General features: G+C 54.8%; 1 protein-coding gene across 1 annotated transcript in view; it reads left to right on the top strand.

The window, feature by feature from the left end:
* MATN1 (matrilin 1) overlaps positions 1–537 on the top strand; it is an 8,087-nt gene extending 7,550 nt beyond the window's left edge. Inside the window, exon 8 of the mRNA XM_007448782.1 lies at positions 488–537. Coding sequence (XP_007448844.1) covers positions 488–537 — 50 coding nt within the window. The remainder of the gene's footprint in view (positions 1–487) is intronic.
* The last annotated feature ends 19,515 nt before the right edge of the window (positions 538–20,052 follow it).

Below are 20,052 nucleotides of genomic sequence, written 5' to 3'. Positions count from 1 at the left end.
GCTGAAGACGGGCTGGATCCTGGCCAGGTAGGCTGGCCCCGGCTTTGATACTGACCCTGCCAAAGCAAAGGCACGAACCAAGCTCTAGATCGGATACACACAGAGTCCTGGACACGCTCAGGAAAACATGGTGCCCACGGACTTCCATTGCTCAAGCCCTCGGTGACATGACTACCCACCAGTCTCCACTCAGATGGGGCTGGACACCTCGCAGCTCCCCTGGCTCAGGCAGGACTAGGTGGGGACCCAGCAGGCCTAAACCTGCAACTGGACAGGGCTGGGTTTTCTGGGCTCACTGTAACTACTTGCTTGTTTTTGGAAAGCACCATTCTTAGGGCTGTGGATGGGTAAGTTTTGACATTGGGGGGAACACACGCTATGAGGGGGAAGTGAGAGAAAGTCCTGGAAGGGGGGCCCTGAGTGCAGGTGCCACCCCGTCACTGCCCTGCTCTGGCCAACCTGCACATCTCCTTAACTCCCAGTCCACTGGAAGCTGTGAGTAAGCGGCTGGCCATCCTGGAGAACAGAATCGTCTAAGGCTACCTGTCCCCCACGCCCCTCCATCTCCCTGCCCCCAGTGTAGCTCACAGAGCCCAGTGTGTGTCCCCTGGAGCCTGAGTTTAGTCTAGTTTTGCCATTTCAGTGAGGGGGGCTTGGGAAGGGTGGGGCCCTGGGGCGGCACCAGGTATCTCCCTCTCCCACCCTGCGAGCCTGGGGGGAGTGCATGTTTGAGTGTGTGTGCAGGGAGCGTGTGCATGTTTGGGAGTGTGTGTGTGTGAGTGTGTGTGTGTGTGTGTGCGCGCCTGAGGCTGGGTGTGTGTCTGAGAGCATGAGTGAGAACACAGGGGTGAGTGTGGGAGGAACTGCGTTTGCATTTTTTTAATCAAAAGCTTAATATATTCCCATATTTTTTAGTTCACCCTTTCTTGACTGAGAGTGCTGTAATCTCTTTTCTGACTTCTCTATTCCCCTTCAAAAAACCATTAAATGTGACTTAACTTAAGCACTGAATGGGGCCAGTGGCAGTGTGGTTATTTGGGGAGCAGGAAGGCCCCTGAGAGTGGCGGGTGATGGGGATGGTTGCAGGATGGCAACAGTGGTGGTAACAGGGATGAGGGCCACTGCTCCCAACCTGGCTCACGTTTGTTCTGCCTTTTCAGTTACAAATTCCTTGATGAGGTCTCATTTCATCCTCCTAGCAACCTTACCCAGAACAGACTTGAGTCGTCCCCATTTTACAGATGGGAAAGCTGAGTTCCTGAGTGATAAGATGACTTGCTCGGCAGTGAGTCAGTTGGAGAGACAGGGCTTGAATCCAGGACTGTGAGACATCAGAAGAAAAAGGCACCAGATAGGGCCATCCACCATTCATTCATTCATTGATTCATGCAGACAGCAAACACAGAGCACGTGCCCTGTGTCAGGCGGTGGGGAGATGGTGGCCTATGGGACAGATACTCTCCCATTTCTTGATTTTTTTCTTTATTTTCTTTTATTTTTTTTGCGGTACGCGGGCCTCTCACTGTTGTGGCCTCTCCCGTTGCGGAGCACAGGCTCCGGACGCGCAGGGCCAGCAGCCATGGCTCACGGGCCCAGCCGCTCCGCGGCATGTGGGATCTTCCCGGACCGGGGCACGAACCCATGTCCCCTGCATCGGCAGGCGGACTCTCGACCACTGCGCCACCAGGGAAGCCCTACTCTCCCATTTCTTAAGGGACTTCAGTTGAGCAGGGCGCCCTGTCACCCTCAACCCAGGTGGAGGAAAACAGAGACGGTTTGGATTGTACCAGGAGCCCTGGGGTGAGTGCGTGTGTGCATGCACGGTGGGGTTGGTGAGGAGCCTGGGCTGATCCACCGCCCCCGGCCTGGCCCCTCACCCCCTTGGAGTCTCCTCTGTTGCTTCCTGGTGCGTCAGCAGCCTCGGTCCCACCCCCAACACAGACAGCTGCAGCCCCTGCCTCAGGGACTGTGCAAAGAAAGTCTTTGACCCCCATGTCCCCCTGACCCTGTCCCAGGCCCCTCTGGAGTCTCAATCCCGCGCCTCCCAGAGGGGGATCTTGGCTGATTTTTGGAACCCATTCTGGTTTAATGGAGTATTTTTAGCATAAGAACTAGATTCCCACTTGAGAGCACGTAAAAGGCTTTTATAAGAAGCTCAGACCATCCTGAAAGATCTTCCTTAGAGGCAGTTCAAGGAGGTAGAATAACACCACCAGCAACACCCAGGAGCCAACCTGGGAGTTGGTAAAACAGCACAACCTCATAAGAGCAACGTCAAAGTCACACAACCATGCACAGCTTTCACCCAGCCCTTTCTCTGTGCCAGGCCCTGGATGAGGGGTTTTTCTGCTGTCCAAAGAGGCACCTTGTCACAGCCCCTGTGGCAATTGCTCAGCCCACACTTCCTGTCTTCTGAGATTATCCCCACTACTGGCCCCCTACCCAACCCTACCCCTCCATGGGGGAGGGGTATCAGGGCCATGTGGATGCAGGGTAACCCTGCCTCTTGGACTCAGCTGATTGGTTAAAGGGGTCACATGACCCAAGTTGGGCCAATCAGTGTCTCTCTTCTGGGAATTTGGACCTGAGGACCCTAGGTACCTGGCTGCTGGTGCTGGAGCTGGGAGGTCTCTCTCATCTTCCAGATGTGCTGATGGCTTTCTAGTCCAAGGCTGTTTCAGTGACATTGCTGTGTAACAAACCAGCCCCGAACTTAGTGGCTTGAAACAACCACCTGTTATTGTGCGATTCTCTGGTTGACCAGGCTCAGTCAGGTGGTTCTTCTGCTCTGCCTGGTGTTGGCTGGCGCTACAGTGGTCTGGGTCCCAACCAGGCTGGAATGTGTCCTGCTCACATGACTGCTGCCTTGGTGAAGACACTAGCCAGACTGGGTCCCTGACTTTGTCTCCGTCTCTGTCTCTCTCCCCGTGTAGTCTCAGGGCCTTACTTTCTCCATGCGGGGGTCTCCAGCAGGGGAACTGGACTTCTTACATGGCAGCTCAGGGCTTCCAGAAGCTTCTGAGGCCCCAAATTGGCACTGCATGTCTTTCACCATATTTTGTTGGTCAAAGCAGTTATAGCCCAGCTCAGATTCAAGGGGTGGGAGATAAAGTTCACCTCTTCTCCATGAGGGGAGAGTGACAGGGAATTTGTGGCCATCTTTAATCCACCACCTGGGGTCATTCCCTCGTCCCCCCGGGCCTGGCTACACTCCCTGCCTGGCCATGCATGAGACACCCGGGAAACCTCAGCCACGTTAAACACGGTCAAGTCAGTTTCTGTTTCAGGCGATGCAAAAGCACTGACTTGGCTGTGTCCTCACCTGTATTTTCCCCCACCCATGTGTGGGCTTGGTGTCCTGGTTCTCAGCTTTCAATTCTGGGAAGTGGCCGGAGCATCCTGGCTTCTAGCTCCTCAGCTGCCTGGTGACTTGGCCGGGCCCTTCACCTGAGTCCCGCAGGCTGCAAGCCTTCGAAAGAACTACTGGCCCTGCCCCAAGGAGGGGTTGCAGGGGGTGACTGAGGAGCGAACGGGAAGCACTCAGCACAGCGCTCACCCACACTTTGTGTCCAGAGTGGAGCTGGCATCACTGGTGCCATCTGGGGGACGGTTTCCGGGCCTCAGGGAGACACCCACACCTGTCAGTTCCCCAACACCTCCTTTGCTCCCATCTGGTACTGGTGTCCCTCGAGATACTGCAGCGACCTGGCGTCCAGTGGCTGTACCACATGGGGCACCTGTTACCTGCTGGGAGGCCACCCCAGAGGGTGTACCACAGCCCCCTATAAGTCTTCTGCTCCTCAGCAGGGAGCTCGGCCGCCCTGTGTCATGGTAACAGGTGCCCATCCCCTGGCCCCTCCAGGGGGCCAAGATGAGGACAGCCTTCCCTCTGCTTCGAGCAGCGCCAGCCCGAGTGCCAGGGCTCAGGAGGCAAGGCGGGAAGGGTATACAGGCCTGCAGACTCCTGGGGACAGTAGCCAGCTCCACCACATGGTCACATGGCAAACGTTTGTACCACACCAATGCCAGGCCCTCTTCTGGGCACTAGAGATGGAGGAGAGAACAAAATAGACCCAGGTCCCTGTGTTTATGGGCTCACATTCCAGCCTCACGTATTTCTTTCTCTGTGAGCCTGGGAAAGTCATCCCACCTCCCTGCTGGCCTTAGTTCTTCATCTGTTAGATGGAGAGATGATCCAGAAACAAGGAGTAAATGAGGAGAAATCTCCAAAAAAGTGTGTGGTGTGCCCTCAAAGATCAAAAGCTGTTGACACTTCTTTGATGAACTCAAAGAAACAAAGGTGGCCAAGTGCCCGGGGGCACCTGTCTGGCCTGGCAGAGACCAAGCATCGGCCTTGAGTTTCCAGGAAATTTCCCTCGGGGAGGTGAGAGCAGAGGGGTGAGCAGCCTTGTCTCTGGAGCCACACAGCCCTGGTGTGAGTCCCCTACGGCCCCCTTGCCTTGAACAAACTCCTTCGCCCTCTGACCTCAGCTTCCTCAGCAGTAAAAGGACAACAGCACCCTCCTCGCAGTGGTGATCACCTAGACAGAGGGCTTGGCGTGAGTGTGTCCAGCCCCACAGGGCTCCCTGGAGGAGACAGCGGAGGGGGATTTGCAGGGAGCTGGAGGGCTGGATCTGCAGGGGAAATCTGGAAAGTGAGGTGTGTGGGGAGGGAGCTGAAAAGGGGCACGTGGCTGGGGGCGGGGAAGGGAGCCGTGAGTCAGGCTGTGAGGCTCCAGGGACAGTTCTGGTCTGATTCCTCCCTCCTTCCCTATCTTCTTTCCTTCCTTCCACGTCTATTAAGCATCACCAAAGGCCAAAACATACACCAGGCACTAGGGACAAAATGCTTACAGTCTGGTGGGGCAGACAGACATTGGACAGAAAGTTGCAGTGAGAGCTCGGCTGTCAGAACAGGACGGAGGAATTTGGGTGTCGACAAAAAAAATCAATAAACAATCCATAATAAGAATAGAAAAGAGTTTTATTTGAGCCAAACTGAGGACTATAGCCCAGAAAACAGCCTCTCAGATTACTCTGTGGAACTGCTCTGGAGAAGCATGATTTTCAGCACAGTTTTATGTCTTGTTAGAACAAAGAACGTTAAACAAGTCGGGGATACATTCCTTCAAGGTTTCAAAAAAACAGACCTGCACGTCCACAGCGAGTCAGCGTGGCCTTGGCATCTGGGAAAGGAGTCTTTTTTTTTTTTTTTTTTTTGCGGTACGCGGGCCTCTCACTGCTGTGGCCTCTCCCGTTGCGGAGCACAGGCTCCGGACGCGCAGGCCCAGCGGCCATGGCTCACGGGCCCAGCCGCTCCGCGGCACGTGGGATCTTCCCGGACCGGGGCACGAACCCACATCCCCTGCATCAGCAGGCGGACTCTCAACCACTGCGCCACCAGGCAAGCCCCGGGAAAGGAGTCTTAACATCGAAGGAGGACCGGCACTGGGGTCCCAGGAAGAGAGGCATTTGATCTTTACTTTTCACATGGACATCCTTTACTTCTGGTCAACATGCTCTTTTCTTTAATAATTAAAGCAGATGTACAATATTTGATAAGCCAGAATGAATTCCCCAAACCCCAATATGTGAAAGTTTGTTTGATCAAGAGTGTGCCACAGGGGCTTGTAACAGACAGTAATCAAGCCATGCAGAGCTAGGGAGGCATCCTGGAAGGTGGACCTAAGCATGGATCTGAAGCTGGTTTAAGAGGAAGGTGAAGGGAGGGGGTGGTGGAGAAGAGCACGTCACGTGGAGGGAGCAGCACGTGCAAGGGCCCTGAGGCAGGAATGCACGTGGTCCTCTGAGGGTCTGCATGCAGTTCTATGTGGCAGGGAGCAGCCAGGAGCAGCAAGGAGGTCCAAGACCAGATTGGGCAGGGGCCTCATCTGCCGTGTGATGTGAAGCTGTGGGAGGGTTTTAAGTAAGGAGGTGAAAGGACCAGATTTCCCAATTAGCGATAAGACGCATGTTTCTTCCAGAAACGCTTGGATGGAGTGTAAGGCAGGCTGTGAAGAGGCCTCAGCTGGGATGGGCAGGGACCAGACATCCATGTCACACCCCCGAGCAGCGGCTGTGACTTTGAGGCTGGCCCTGCTGGGTCAGGTGCGGGCAGCTGACCTGCCTGTCAGGGTGAGGCAGTGAGACCCGGGCTGGTTCAAACGCTTACTTGCAGGGAGAGTTGAGAAACTACTCCTGAGGGTGGCACTGAGGGCCCCGATGAAGCCGTCCAATGACCCTAGGAGGCAGCATTAGTGTGATGCATGTTCCATGTGATGGGACTTGTCCGAGTCAGTGGAAGAGCTGATTCCTCAGTTTATCTGATGCTGAGGGCTTTCTCAATAACAGCCCGTACTTAGCTCTGCTTCTGTGATTATGGATGTCAAGCCGGGGGCACGCAGTAGGTGCTCAGCAGACCCTAGTGGCCTCTCTCTCCCCTCCCCCACCCCCAGGCAGTCTGCAGGCTGTCATTCTGGCAGAGGGTGGACCTGGTCTTGGAAAAGCCTGAGGCTGGACCTCGGAGAGCAGAGTGGGCACCGTGGGTCAGAATGGGGTGAGTTAGGGCTCCCGGTTGCAAGTGACAGAAACTCCACACCAAGCAGCTTAAGCCTGAGAAGGGAGTTGATGGGATCTGCTGACTGAAGGTGCTGGGGGCACGGCGCTGGGCTCAGGCCTCCGTCTCTCTCCACTCCTGACTCTGGTCTCCACCGTGATGGCCTCAGGCCCAGGCTGGTCCTCTCCTGCAGAAGGCCCCACAGCTCCACGCTGACACCCTGTCAACTCTAAGGGTGTGGACATCCCCGTAATTCAGTCCCCTTGGCTCTGATTGGGTCCTGTGCTCATCCTTGAACAATCACTGTGGCCAGGGGGATGAAAGGCTGTGACTGGCCAGGCTTGGGGGCTCTGCCTATCCCTGGGTGATGGGTGGAGCCAGGTGCACAGGATTCTCTAGGTCCGAGAAGACTGGTCAGTGGTTCTTTAGGGGGAGGAGTTGTTAGATGAGCTCTTAAGGGACCACGCCGTCAGTCTCCAAGGAAGGCAGGGGCCGGCATCCTGGGATCTTTCAAATCCAAACTCCTACTGCTAGCTCATCTCAATTCTGCCCACAGCTACTCCAGGTCCCTGTGCCATTCCCCCTTTCCATGTGATTTCCCCGTCTCTCTCTGCTTTAAGTTTGATTAACAGAAGGTTATAAACAAGTCCCTGAAAGAAGGAAAACTGCATCTCCCCAGGGCAGCTGCAGTCTTTTGGCAGACGGCAAGTTACTTTGTAACCGATATTTTTGTTTTTTAAAGTTTTGTGTAGATAAACAGGACTAAACTAATTAGGATTTTTTTTTCTTTCTTTCTTTCCTCAGGTCTTGGAGGACAATGGGAGTCTCTTGGCCCCGAAGTGAATTGGTTACCAGGTTTCAATAAAGGGGTTTGTCTTTGTAATTACAGTTTATTAATGGATTTACAAGGGAGGGAAGGTGGCAAAGTCTGCTAAGGGGTTTGTTTTGCATTTCTCCTCTTTTAATTACATGATTTTCTCCTGAACCAACGCGCTGTGAAATATGGCAGGGGGTGGGGAAGTCCCAGCACCCCATCTGTTCCAGATGCGATTGCAGTTAATACAGGAGGAGGCAGGAGATGCTCAGAGGCCTCCTGCTACTGGAGTGTGGCTCCTTCCTCTCAGAGCTGCTGCGTGGTGGGGTGGGGGGGAGAGGGGGAGGGAAGGGGGCTTGGCCACCATCAGGGTATATTGACCTGGGGAGGGCACAGGTCTGCGCACAGGGGCATGGCAGCCTTTGCATGTTTGGGGTCAGAGTCAGATTTAGTTCACCCACTGAGTTACCTTTTTTGGATCATCCACTAGGTGGTTGGTATGATAATATACACATAATTTCTAATTCAAACTTCTTAGTGATCTTTTTAATATCAATACTTTTTTTTTTTTTCACGAATGGGGAAATCAACGTTGCCAGATATAAAGCATCACCCAGCCGGTAAGTGGCAGGGCTGGGATTTGAACTCTGGAATCTCCAGCTCCAAAGTTAAGGCTTTTCCCAGGACATTCCCTCTCTGAGGTTCAGGCTCACTAGGATGAAAGGGGGTTCTAGTCCTTTCTCCACACTGCAGGTTAACTGGCTTTCCTGCCTTGTCTTCAGTCCATTCTGCATCCTGATACCAGAGTGATGGTCCTATAGTGCACATCTAATCAGGTTACACTCCCACTCAAGAACCATCTCTGGCTCCCTATTATCTCCAAGATAAAATTCAAAGTAGTTGAACATTCTAGGTGCTGTATGGTCTGCTTGTTGCTCAGACTTGTTGGACAACAAATTTCCTACTATTCCCACTCAGCCTTTGCTGCTACGTGGGTGACCTTGTTTCCCCACTTGTGAAATGGACCCCTGACACTGGGCAAGAAGATCTCAAGAATTGTCTTGGACCTTGGAGTTAAGTGATTGTAGTGGGGCTGAAATCGCAGACCTGGGGCTGCTATGGCAGTATCTGGCCACAAGATGGCACCATCAGCCCAGGAATGGGGTAGCCAGACTGGCTGGGCTCTGGGGTTCAGCAATCCTTACTGTGAGCTGGGCTAGTTCCATCACTTGTCACACTCAGTAGCACCTAATCTAACCCCTTTAAACTGCCCCTCCCTCCTGTACACAGAGACTCCCAAGGAGGTTAGTGGCCACTCTCCAAGGCAGAATGTGGGTGTAAGTCTGCTCAGAGGTGGTTGTTACCTTCCCACTCCTATCACTTGCTCTGAGGTGCCCTGAGAAGGGCCTGGGCTGGAGGCACCTCTGGTCTCCCAGGGCCTGTCCAGGGCCTTTGCTAGACTAGGGGTGGCAGCTCAGACCTGAACGTTGGGGAAGGGTAGGGGCTAAGTAGGAGCACCCCCAGCAGGCATTTTCCTGTTCCCCTACCCTCTCTTGTTCCTTTGGGCAACAGTCAAGTCTTCTGTCCCCAAATTAGGATATAAGTGTCTTCAAGACAAAAATAACTGCAGCCTGGGGGCAAGGGTTTGCGTATTAGAGACCCTGGAGTAGAGGTGACTGGGGGCCCCAAGACACCTCACAATCCAAGGAGTTGGTGTGAGTCCCAGCGCTGTCCCCAACGTGCTGTGTTGCTTTGGGCATGTGACTGCCCCTCTGGGTCTCAGTTTGCTCACCTAGGAAATGGGGAGAACAATTCCCACCTGGCTGGGGCGTGGAGACCGAAAGGAGACAGTGTGTGAGTGCCAAACACAGGGCGAGGGGCCTGAAGGGCTCAAGGCAGAAGCTGCATCTTCATCAGGGTTTGGGTCCAGGAGCCCCGTCTCAGTCACAGGTCTCCCTCAGGGCTTCACGGAGGAGCTGCATCTCCTCACATCAAGAACGGCCCTTTCCTCCCTCATAGAAAACTTGCTAACAGGTCAGGACACGTCCCCTCCCATGTACCCCTCAGGTCCCGGGGCCCGAAGTGGCTCCTTTCTGTCTGCCCCCCTCCTTGTAAAGTGTGAGCAGCTGCCCTACTCAGTGACGGGGCCCGTGGGGTCTGCAGGGGACAGCCTAGAGGGTGGCCACCCTGCCTGTGCCCGTACCTGGGTGTGAGGCTCCACACTTAGGCCCTGCGTGACTGTGGCACGTCCTCCACGGCCCTGAGTCTCATTTCATGGATGATACCTGGGGCCGCACCAGGCCCGCAGGAGGGACATCATCCCTGGGACCTGAACTTAGAACCCCAGCGCCCTAACGGCTTCCAAGGTACACACCGGAGCCGGTGTGACTCTGCTCAGTCAAGCCCCAGAATGAGCTCAACTCTGCTTCCCAGGGCCTTGATAAGTATGTGTATTGAATGAATGTGGGAAGGAATGAAGACATCCGAGCCACTCAGAACATATCTGCTCCCTTGGTCCCACTAGCCTTGTAGTGGTAATAAAAAATAATTTATAAACAGCAATTTACGGTATATTACAGTGTATAGAGTATACCTCTATACTTATATGATACCTACATATACTTAATACTTATATATAACCCATTATGACATTTAAATTAAAATAAATAATATGACCATGCAAGTAATATAGATCTAACATATAAGTAAATATATTATTACACAATAATATACTTACAGTATAACTGTAAATAGTAATTATAAATATAACTCTATGAATAGCTAACATATATCTGTCCTTACTATGGGCTAAGCCTTGTCCTAAGAGTGCTAACCTCGTTTATTCCTCACAACCACTTTGGGCGACAAGATTATCACCATTGTACAGGTTGGGTAAATGAGGCTCAGGGAGCAGAAGGGGCTTGCAGAAGCAAGCAGAGGCTCTGGGACTTGAACCCAGGCCTGTCTGCCCCCCACGATCCCTGAGTCTTCCTCCAGGAGAAAACCCCTGCATAGGTTGGGGTCCTGGCTCCAGTGTTTCCGCCTCTGGACCCCAACAGTTTTGGCCACATCCCCTCTTCAGTTTGGACTGGAACAGACTCCTGGCCTGGTCTTGCAGCCTCCACTCCCACCTGGAGGCCTCTCTGCCTGCCGCCTCCCTTCTCCCGCCGCCTCCCCCCGGTTGGCACAGCTGCTGCTTGGGCATGTGGCCACACTGGGGAAGGATTGGTATCAAATTTTCCCTTGCAGTTTCCTGCTTTCATTCCTGGCAGCCCAGCCCTTGGCCCATGGACAGCAATCCCTCCCAGCCTGTCTCCTGTGTTTGGTGCAGAGCCAGGAATTCTGTCCCAAGCCTGGGGGGAGCGGATGTGGTGAGCACCGCATAGACATCCCATTGGAGCCATCACGGCCTTTTGGTCCCTTCCCCCAGGGCCCTCCCTCATGGGGCCTGTGGTCAGTGGACCCCGTCCAGCTGCCACGGTGTTTCCCTTTCCAAGACCCAGCCTGGGGCGGCAGATGAGGGTGGGGCCTCCCCAGGAGAAAGAAACGGCCGCTGCCCTGGGCCGGGCTGGGCTGGGAGAGGCCAGGCCACATCCACTGCCCAGATGCCACCTTCTCCCCCTCCTCCCGGACTCTCCAGCAGCGGTCCCGGGGCCTCCCAGGGAGTGGGGGTCTGAGAGTGACTGCGGGTGCTGCATGGACAAACATTAGTATTTTATATTTTACCAGTCATGTATTTATTTTAATGGGTATCAGAAAAAATACACGCGATTAATGCATTAAACCCTTGATTTCACGGACGTTATTGCTCAGGGTGAGGCAAATTGGAAAAGGGAGGTCATTTCAAGTCAATTTAAAGGGAATGATTGAATCAAAATCGATATCGGGCAGGTGGAGGGTGGAGGCGGCGAATACACGGGAGGGTCAGAGAAGCTACTGGAGCTCGGGAGGCACTGAGGAGGCCCACGAGCCTGAGCGAGATCCCTGGGGTCCAGCCTGGCTCTGCCGGTGGTGGGACGGGGGACCTTGGGCAGCTCACTGCACCTCGTGAGCCTCCGTTTCCTCCTCTGTAACGTGGGATGAGCGGTAGCAAGCGGCTCGCGGGACAGTGGCGGGGGTTGAAGCAGGTGAAGCGGGTGGAGGGCTGGCCCGGAGATGTGGCAGCAACGGATGGTGGCCGGGAAAGAGAGGGACACAGCTGGCAGGGACACGGGGTTCAGGTTTGTTTGCTGTTTGTTATAAGGAGAGAGAGACTTGAATATAACCAAATATGAATCAGGTGTGAAGGGAGGGGACTGTAGAGCTAGAGAGAAATAAATATAGATAGATAGACAGACAGACAGACAGACAGATAGACAAAGAGATTAAAGCTGCCTCTCCCTCTTCCCCTGGACAGATTGACGAGGCGGGTGGGAGGGGCCTGACAGCACGTCTGAGCCCCGGCGGAGGGAGGGGACCATCTCCATCTCCAGGAGAAGGAAAGGGAGGGCGGTGTGGGTGCCGGGGGCTTTGTATGTTTGGTGTCAGGAAATCTAGGGAGTTTCTGTTTTGAGGCTTGGGGTTTCTCTGGGCAGAGGAGTGAGCGCACCTGCTGAGAAGGACGGGGGGAGGGGGAGGGGCTGGAACAGTCCCCTTGGTGATGAGGCCGTTGCGGGGGGGAGAACTGGGGGAGGCGTGGACTCCAGGGGTCCCTTGGACCTTGTGGGGCTGTGTGAGCTGTGCGGTTGTGGGTTGGGTCACGCGCTGCGCTCTGGGTTGAACTGACCCTGAACCACTGCTCAGCCCATCCGCCCTGCTATTTGCACCCGGGTCATCCAACCTGTGGTCCCTGTGTGCCAGGAAACCCTCTGTGAGAGGAAGGCCCTAAAGTACTGGGCCCAGGAGATGCACCAGCCTCCCAGCTGGTCCCCTCACTCCTGTCCTGCTGCTGGAAGGTGTTTTCTAATATGTGAATTTTCCTGCCACGCCCCAGCTCAAGAACCTTCAGTGGCTCCTGACTGCCTGTGGGCTCAAGTTCAACCTTCTTGGCCTGGAATTCAAGGCTTCTCTGAGTCTGGCCCCGCCTCCTTTCAGGCTGTGTCTTCTCTCTGCTCCCCCATGACACACCCACCGGGTGCTGGACCTGGGATCCAGCCGCAGTGAGCTCTTCCTCACATAAGCCAGGCTCTTCTGTTCCTCCTTTCCTCTACGCACGCCGTGCCTCTGCCCAGAATGCCCTTCCTCCTCTGCTGAGGCTGGTGGTGACTTCGCCCCTCCCTCCTGTCGTGCTCCCTTGGGACTCCACCAGACCTCTACCTATGGTCATTCTCACGGGGCTGGAAGGGCCTTCGGGCATCAGTGACAGTCTTATCCCTCATAGTGTCTCCCTCCTGCACAAAGCAGTTCTAGGTTCATGCTGTCAATCAGCAAGAGAACAACTGGATGGATGGATGTGTGGTTGGATGGGTGGATGGATGGACAGACGGATGGATTCACAAAGAGTTAGGAACCAGAGAGCTCCAGGAAAGGAGCCAGCAGAGAGCTCAGAGCCCAGCTTCAGATCCTGCCTCAGTTCATGTTTATTGACAGCCCACTGTGTGCCAGGCACACAGGTCTCATTCTAATCCTCCTGCTATCACCATAGGTAGGGTCGTCACTCCCATCTTACAGATGAGGAAACTTAGGCTGAGAGAGGCCAAAGGCAAACACACACACATCTAAGAAGTGAACGGGCCACGGTTTGAGCTTCAGTTTCCCCACTCTCAGTCCAGGGTCCTTCTTGGAGCTTACACCTGCGGGCCTGATGCCTGTGCCTGATGGAGCCTGTCAGTGTTGGTTATTTCATGTCTGCTTTGATTGGGGCACAAGGAAAACCACCTGCTTTGGAGCCAGACAGGCCTGGGTGGGAATTATGGCCCTGTCACTGAATGGCTGGTGACTTGGGCATGTCATATCATCATGGACACTCAGTTTTCTCATCTGAAAAATGGGGCTAATAACAGAGGCTCCCAGGGCTGTTGAGGATTACAGAAGACGGAATGTGTGAAGTGCCCGTCACAGGTGAGGAGTGGGGGCTCCGAACACAATACCCCTCTGCCCACCCCCGCTTCTCTCCCAGGCCAGCCCCTCCCTCAGGCCCCCAGGCCCTGGCTTCTCTCCCCTCAGCCCTGACCCCAGCTGCCTGTGTCACCCCGGCTGTCTGTGCGGTTACTGTAGCCGCCACCTCAGCCCCCTGAGGTGGGAAACAGGCCAGAGGGTAATGAGGCTGTGCGGTTCTGATCGGTCCCCTGATGCTCTGGCCTCACAGCATCTCTCCACATGGAGGCAGCCCGGTCTCTGGTCCTTGAGCCAAAGGCCTGTCCTGCCTTGGCCCGGGGTGGGTGCGGGCTCCCCTCTGTTCACATCTGACCAGAGGGTCCCGGGCAGCAGCTGCCAGAGATGCTCCTGCCGTCTGGACCACAGAGAGCAGGTTGGTGGGTGCCCTCGCCTCCTGGCCCCAAGGGACTCCCCCTCCCTCACGTGCAGGCCTCTGCACCCAGGCTGCGGTAGATTTAACCCCAGCCACCCGTGGTTCTCTCTTCCACGGCCAAGTCTGCTGGGCTCTGGGCTCCGGGTTCCCTCTCTGCCACCGGTGCCCAGGACAACCACCTGCCCCCACCCGTGGTTCTCTCTTCCACGGCCAAGTCTGCTGGGCTCTGGGCTCCGGGTTCCCTCTCTGCCACCGGTGCCCAGGACACCCACCTGCCCGCTGAGGTCGGGGTGGGTGGGAGGGGGCCGCCCTGGGACGTCCTGGAGGACCGACTGTGGACCCAGCCTCCAGAATTCCGGCCCCTCCCTGCCTGTCTCCCATGTCTCCCTCCCTGGGATCCAGTTCCTTCCAGACAAGCCAGAGTGAACCCGGCAGGACAGCCGGTGCTCAGAGCCCACTGAGAGCGCCCAGGTTAAACAGTGAACATAGGACAAGAGCTCCGTGGAGCAGGTCGAGAGGACCAGGAAACTCGAACAGAACAGAAATGAGAGTGGGCTCCTGGCTTCCTGCTCCCTAAGGTGTTTATTTTGAGTGAAACTCACTGGAAAAATTCTGCTTGGCCTCCAAAGGCTGCTTCCCTACTATTGTCATAATTAACACTAGAGGAAAAAATCTCTGAGGTGTTCGTCTGGGACCACATCTGCCCAAAGATTTTTCTAATGGTTTCTGTTATCTATTAAACCCACCCAAGACATGGGGGTGTGTGCTGGATCCCTGTGGTGACCTTACCTGGGTTATCACAGGTGACAACCCTCACCGAGAACGTCCCAACCACAGGGCAGCAGGGGTGCAGCACACACTTGCGCCCAGGTCTGGGAGCTGGGGTGGGGCGAGGCGTATCCCAGCTCTGGTGCTCCAAGCTGGGGGGTGGTCCCTAGGGGAAGTGTATGTGGGAGAATCCAAAGAAGCATTTTGTGATGAGACTTCCCTGGTGGTCCAGTGGTTAAGACTTCACCTTCCAATGCAGGGGGTGCGGGTTTTATTCCTGGTTGGGGAGCTAAGATCCCACATGCCTCGTGGCCAAAAAACCAAAATGTAAAGCAGAAGCAACATTGTAGCAAATTCAATAAAGGCTGTAAAATGGTCCACATTAAAAAAATAACAACAAAAAACTACTCCTACATATGTGTGGGCCTTTAAACCAACAAACAAGCAGTTTATGGGTTAGTATCAAGGACCAAGGGGGAGGTCTCTCTCTGCTGGCAGGTTACCCAGGCTCAGGTGGAGGTGGGGAGGATGTGAGGGTGCCGCCTTTTGGAATGTTTCATTCCACTCTGAGGGCTCTGGATCCTTGAAAAGAGAGAACGGGGTGAGCCGGGTGAGGATGAGAGAAGGAAGCGAATGGAATGGGAACACCCAGTGACTCCACTTTTCAATGCTGAGAGGTCCCTGGAGAGAAACCACTGAATAATCTCCTAAAGACACCGAAATGTGAGAAGCCCAGGGTCTTCGAACCTTCACTTCCCTCATGTAGCTGGAACATTCTGGAATAGGCCTGTACCATTCAGAGCATCTGAGATGCACAGAATCTTGGGGTTAGAACGTCTTTCACAAAGATGCATTTTATAGAATCTTTAAACTGCAAGATCTGAGCATCTTGTCTTTGTGTAGAATCCTAGAATTATAGGAGCACAGATGCATTCACAGACTCATAGGCCCACAGAATCTGAGGATTTAGGAATCTCTACAAAAGACTTGGAATAACATAAAAGCATTCAGAGAAACAGAGTTGAAATAGAACTTTTGGAACCAGGGTATTAGCACAGGGAATAACTTTAGTCCAACTCCCTCTTGCAATATAGGAAGCTCTCTCTTTGCTGTAATAACTTGAACAGTTCTAGGGACAGGGAGCTCATCATCTGACAGGGCAAATTGTCTCACTGTTGAGCAGATTTGTCTGCTGATGCTGAGCCTAAATCTGTCCCCATGTGAGTCACTCACCCCTCTCTCCATGGCCCTACTCCTGGCCTTCCTCCATTCACCTCAAAACACTGAATGGGCTGAACCAGTAACATAGACACTAAGACAGAAACGGAACTATCTCCTGGCTAAAAATAATGACTTTTGAGGGCATTGGGGCTCTGGAAGGTGTAGGCCATGACAACTGGCAATGACACTCACCCCTTCCTTTGGTGTCCTGCCCGGGTGAGAGCAAGCCATCGCCACCTGCAAGTCCTTATCCTAGCCCTCCAGCTCTGCAGAGGCAGAAAGTTGAGCAAGCTAAAAGCCACTGGAAACAATCATCGAAAAGACAAGGTCTGCTCCCAGCCAAATCCCAGGCAACCACAAGAAGAGTGATTTGATGGTAAAACCAAACGTCATTCCGAGTGTGGGAGCTGGATATCATTAGGTTGTTTTGAATGTTGACTGTGGGTGGGGTGGGTGTGATGGGAAAGTCCAGTCCTGCTGATGAGCCTTGGCCATGACACGGGCCCAAAGCAGAGCTGGAAGTGTGGCTAGACTGCCTAGTTGGAGCCCCAGCTCTGCCCCACACTAGCTGTGTGACCTGGGGCAAGCTCCTAACCTCTCTGTGCCTCAGCTTTCTGTCCTCTGAGGAAAGAATAATGGGAATATATCCAGTATGATCCTAGCCTAGGTCACTCAGGCAGGCTTACTTCCTGCCATCCAATAATCTGCACTCGTATGTTCAATGCATGCATTAATTCTGGCTCTCACCCACTCAGCCCATTCATCCATTCATTCAGTCACTCATTCATTCAGGCATCAGTTCACTTTTTCTTCCACTCCTCGGTGCATTGATTCATTCGTGCATCCTGGCAATACTGAACCCCGCTGCCCAGCCTTTCTCCAGCTGGTGGGTGGACAGTTGGGGCCCAAGAAGGGTCCCCTTGGGACTGGCCTTGGGACTGGTAGAAAAGCTGTGATCACTTCCATGTCACTTAAAGGTGCTGAGAATTGTAAGGATCTAGGGCATGACTCCATCTGGTTCTCATGGCCTCAGATCCCCACCCTGTTTCCTCCTCCATCCTGTCACTTGGGGATAGAGTGACCCATTAATGGCAGACCCTGGAGGGTTGGTCAGAGCAGCCTGTCTGGAGGGTTTCTGTGTGACGTGGACCAGACCACCTGTCACCCCTCTGTCCCAGGAGTCCCTTCACCACTGGTGAGGGTTGAGCACCCACAAGCTCTAGGCCAGGAGACAGTTCTGCCTGTAATGTGTTTGCAGAGAACAGAGGCCCGTTATCCATCCCGTTACTCGTTTTGTTGAGGTGCATTTTGGTGTAAGAACACAACCTAGCAGACTCTTTATTCCAGTAAATTAAGGAGTCCTTTTCCCTCGAGGTTCCCCCTCCCAGACTTGGGGGCTGATGGTTGGGAGCAGAGCCCAGTTCAGGGTCGGCTCTGTTGACCCAGGAGGCGATGAGATGGATCATTTCCAAAGCCAATTCCACTTTTTACCTTGGTTAAGGGTATCCTTCAGCTAAGTGCCCACTGGTTGGTTGCACTAATCGATTTTATTGCCCACATATGAGCCCTCTGAGCCCTGCATGCCAGTATATTCAGATGACCAGAGGAGTGGGTTGAATCCAAAGCCTGGTGGGCATCCGCCTAGACAGGGCTGACTTCTCTGCTCACCTTTCCCATCGCGGTCCTCCCGCGTTCCCAGGGAGCAGAGAATCCGGAGAGGAGCAGGGACCCGAGAGCCAGCAGACCTGGGCTCCAATCCCAGCCCCACTCTTAGTGCCCTGCGCCATCCTGGGCGAGTCCCTTCCTCTCAGTGTCGCGTGGCCCCCACCGTGCAGGGGGGATAACACTCCGGGCTGTGCGGGGCTCGGGGCCCAAGGAAGCAGGCGCTCAACAGCCAGAGCTCACGGTATTGCTGTAGCAGCCGCCCAGCTCGGAGCTCCCACATCGCGCATCTCTGAGGCTTCGGGAGAAAAGTGCCTTCTCTCTGGGTTTGCAGCCCTGGAAGAGCGCGTGCTCCTTGGAAGGAGGGCTGCGATTTCCCTAACGAATGGCACCTGTTCCCTGATCGAGTCCTGGCCTCCTCTTCCTGTCCTGTATCCTGCGCTTTATGTGTGACCTTTGCCAAATGCAGCCATTGCTTTTGTGGGCGGGGCGGGGGGGGGCGGATAAAAAGTTGAAATTTAAACAGCCTGGGAGATTTATTCTGTATAATGGATGTAAAGTGTGAAGACACTACACAAATTATGTTCGGAGCAGCAGGGCTGAGGTGGGCTGGAAGCTGGGCTGGGGCCTGGGAGGGAGGGGCGGGGCTGGGGGTGTTCGGAGGCTGCTGGATAAAGAAGAATTCATTCGGAAGCTCTGAACTGGATGCAAATTACAGTTTGCTGCCTTTGCAGGGGATGGGCGTGGGGCCTACTGTGTGCGGGGCGGGGCACATCCTGAACCCTATCAGCCTCGCACTGCCCCCCCCCACCCCGCCCCATGGGCACTGCTGCTCTCACTTTTCTGCAGGGGAGTCTGGGCTCTGAGGGGTGAGCTGACTGGTCCCAGGTCACTCGGCTCATCAGTGGCAGCAGGGGATGAGAGCCCAGGCCTGGATGACCCCGGGGTCCCGGCTCTTTCCCGGACCCCGTGGAGGAGGGACACGGTGACGTGTGCGTTGGGGGAACTGGGACCCAGACATCAGTGGTCAGTTGTCACTGACGCATGTTCCATTCTGCTGAGTGTTGAGCATTTCCTGTGATGCCCGGGCTCTGAGGAGGGTCCGAGAGAGGCAGGTCCTGGGCCCCTGGGAACGTGAACTTCATTGGGGGCCAACCTCCAAACAAGCAGCTGGAGAGAGAGGCTCAGGGGTTTCTTGGGGAACCCCAGGCCTCCCTGAAGAGCCGGCTCTGGGGACCACAGAGCACTGGCCACATACGGACTGGGAAGGGCGTTGGGGGAGGGGCGCCGCAGGGCACAGCTGGAAGGCGGGAATCCAGGGGCAGATGTGTTCACTGAGCAAACCTTCATCGACCTAGCCAGGCCTCGCTTTCTCAGGTTCTGGGGACAGAGGGAGGACTCAGGATGACTCTCGCTTGAGTCGCTCACCACCTAGTTGGGGAGACAACCTGGGACACCGTTAATCACCCAAAGTGGAGAGGTGGGGAGGCCACTCCTTCTTGGCTGTGTGGCCTCAGGCAAGTTGCACACCTCTCTGAGCTCAGTTTCCTCATCTATACAGCAGCAATAATGATGATCCTGCCTCACAGGGTGGGGATGAAGATTAAGCGAGATGACACAGATGACAGGTGAGCACGTGTTATTTTCTCTACCAGCTGCTCTGGGGCAGAGTTGAAGGAGCGATTAGTCTGCCTGGGAAGGGCTTCACCAAAGAGATGAAGTCTGGGCTTTGAAGAATGCATAGGAGTTTCTCAGAGGGAGGAGGGGAATGGGGATACAGCTGGAGAAAAGCCTTGGTAGGGCGGGGATGATGTTAGGGTGTTGGGTGCACAGTGAAGACCTGCTTTGCTTGGAGTTTCTTGGCGGGGGAAGGATGGGAGGGATGGTGGGTGGTAAAGAGTACGGAGGTATGGAGGCATGATGGCCTGAGGCAGACGACAGCAGGAGCCACAGCAGGTCCTAGAGTAGCCATGCAGGTGACGTGGAGGACGGCTGTTCTGCTCGGTGACCCCTGATGTCAGGCAGGGGGAGGGGTGGAGCGAGAGTGGAGTCTCTGCATCAGGGCTCATGGCAGTGCACCAGTTGTCCTGGTGCCCAGGGCTCTGGGGAAGGTGGAAGGTCAGAGCCCAGCGCACATGAGGGCTCCTCAAGGTGAATTCTCTTCCCCTGTCCAAGCCCCTCACTTCACCGATGGGGAAACTGAAGCTCAGAAAGGGCAAGTGACTTCCCCAGGGACACACAGCAGGTCTTGTTCTGGGACCCCAGGGGCTGCCTTCCTCTTGGGGAGGGGGTAGAGAGGGAAAAGGGGGAGGGGAAGTCCAGGGAGGGGGCATGGGTCTGGGGGCCTTTGGGGTGTCTGTGTCAACCTGACAATGAATTTAAAGTGGTTCCTCCCCAGGGAGGGAATGAAAGTGACTCAGCAGAGGAAGGTGGAGGGAAATTCTGTTCTGTTACCTCAGCCCAGGGAGGGGTGAGGAGGGAACGGGGAGGGGGCTCAGTCACCCTCTGAAAGCCCAGGCCTCAAGATCAGGGCTGCTGGGGTCCGCTCTCTCCAGGGTATGTATAACTGATTCACTTTGTTAT

Source organism: Lipotes vexillifer, unplaced genomic scaffold (assembly GCF_000442215.2).
Source record: "Lipotes vexillifer unplaced genomic scaffold, Lipotes_vexillifer_v1.1 scaffold969, whole genome shotgun sequence".
Lineage (NCBI taxonomy): Eukaryota > Metazoa > Chordata > Mammalia > Artiodactyla > Lipotidae > Lipotes > Lipotes vexillifer.
This window is presented reverse-complemented; position numbering and strand designations above follow the sequence as displayed.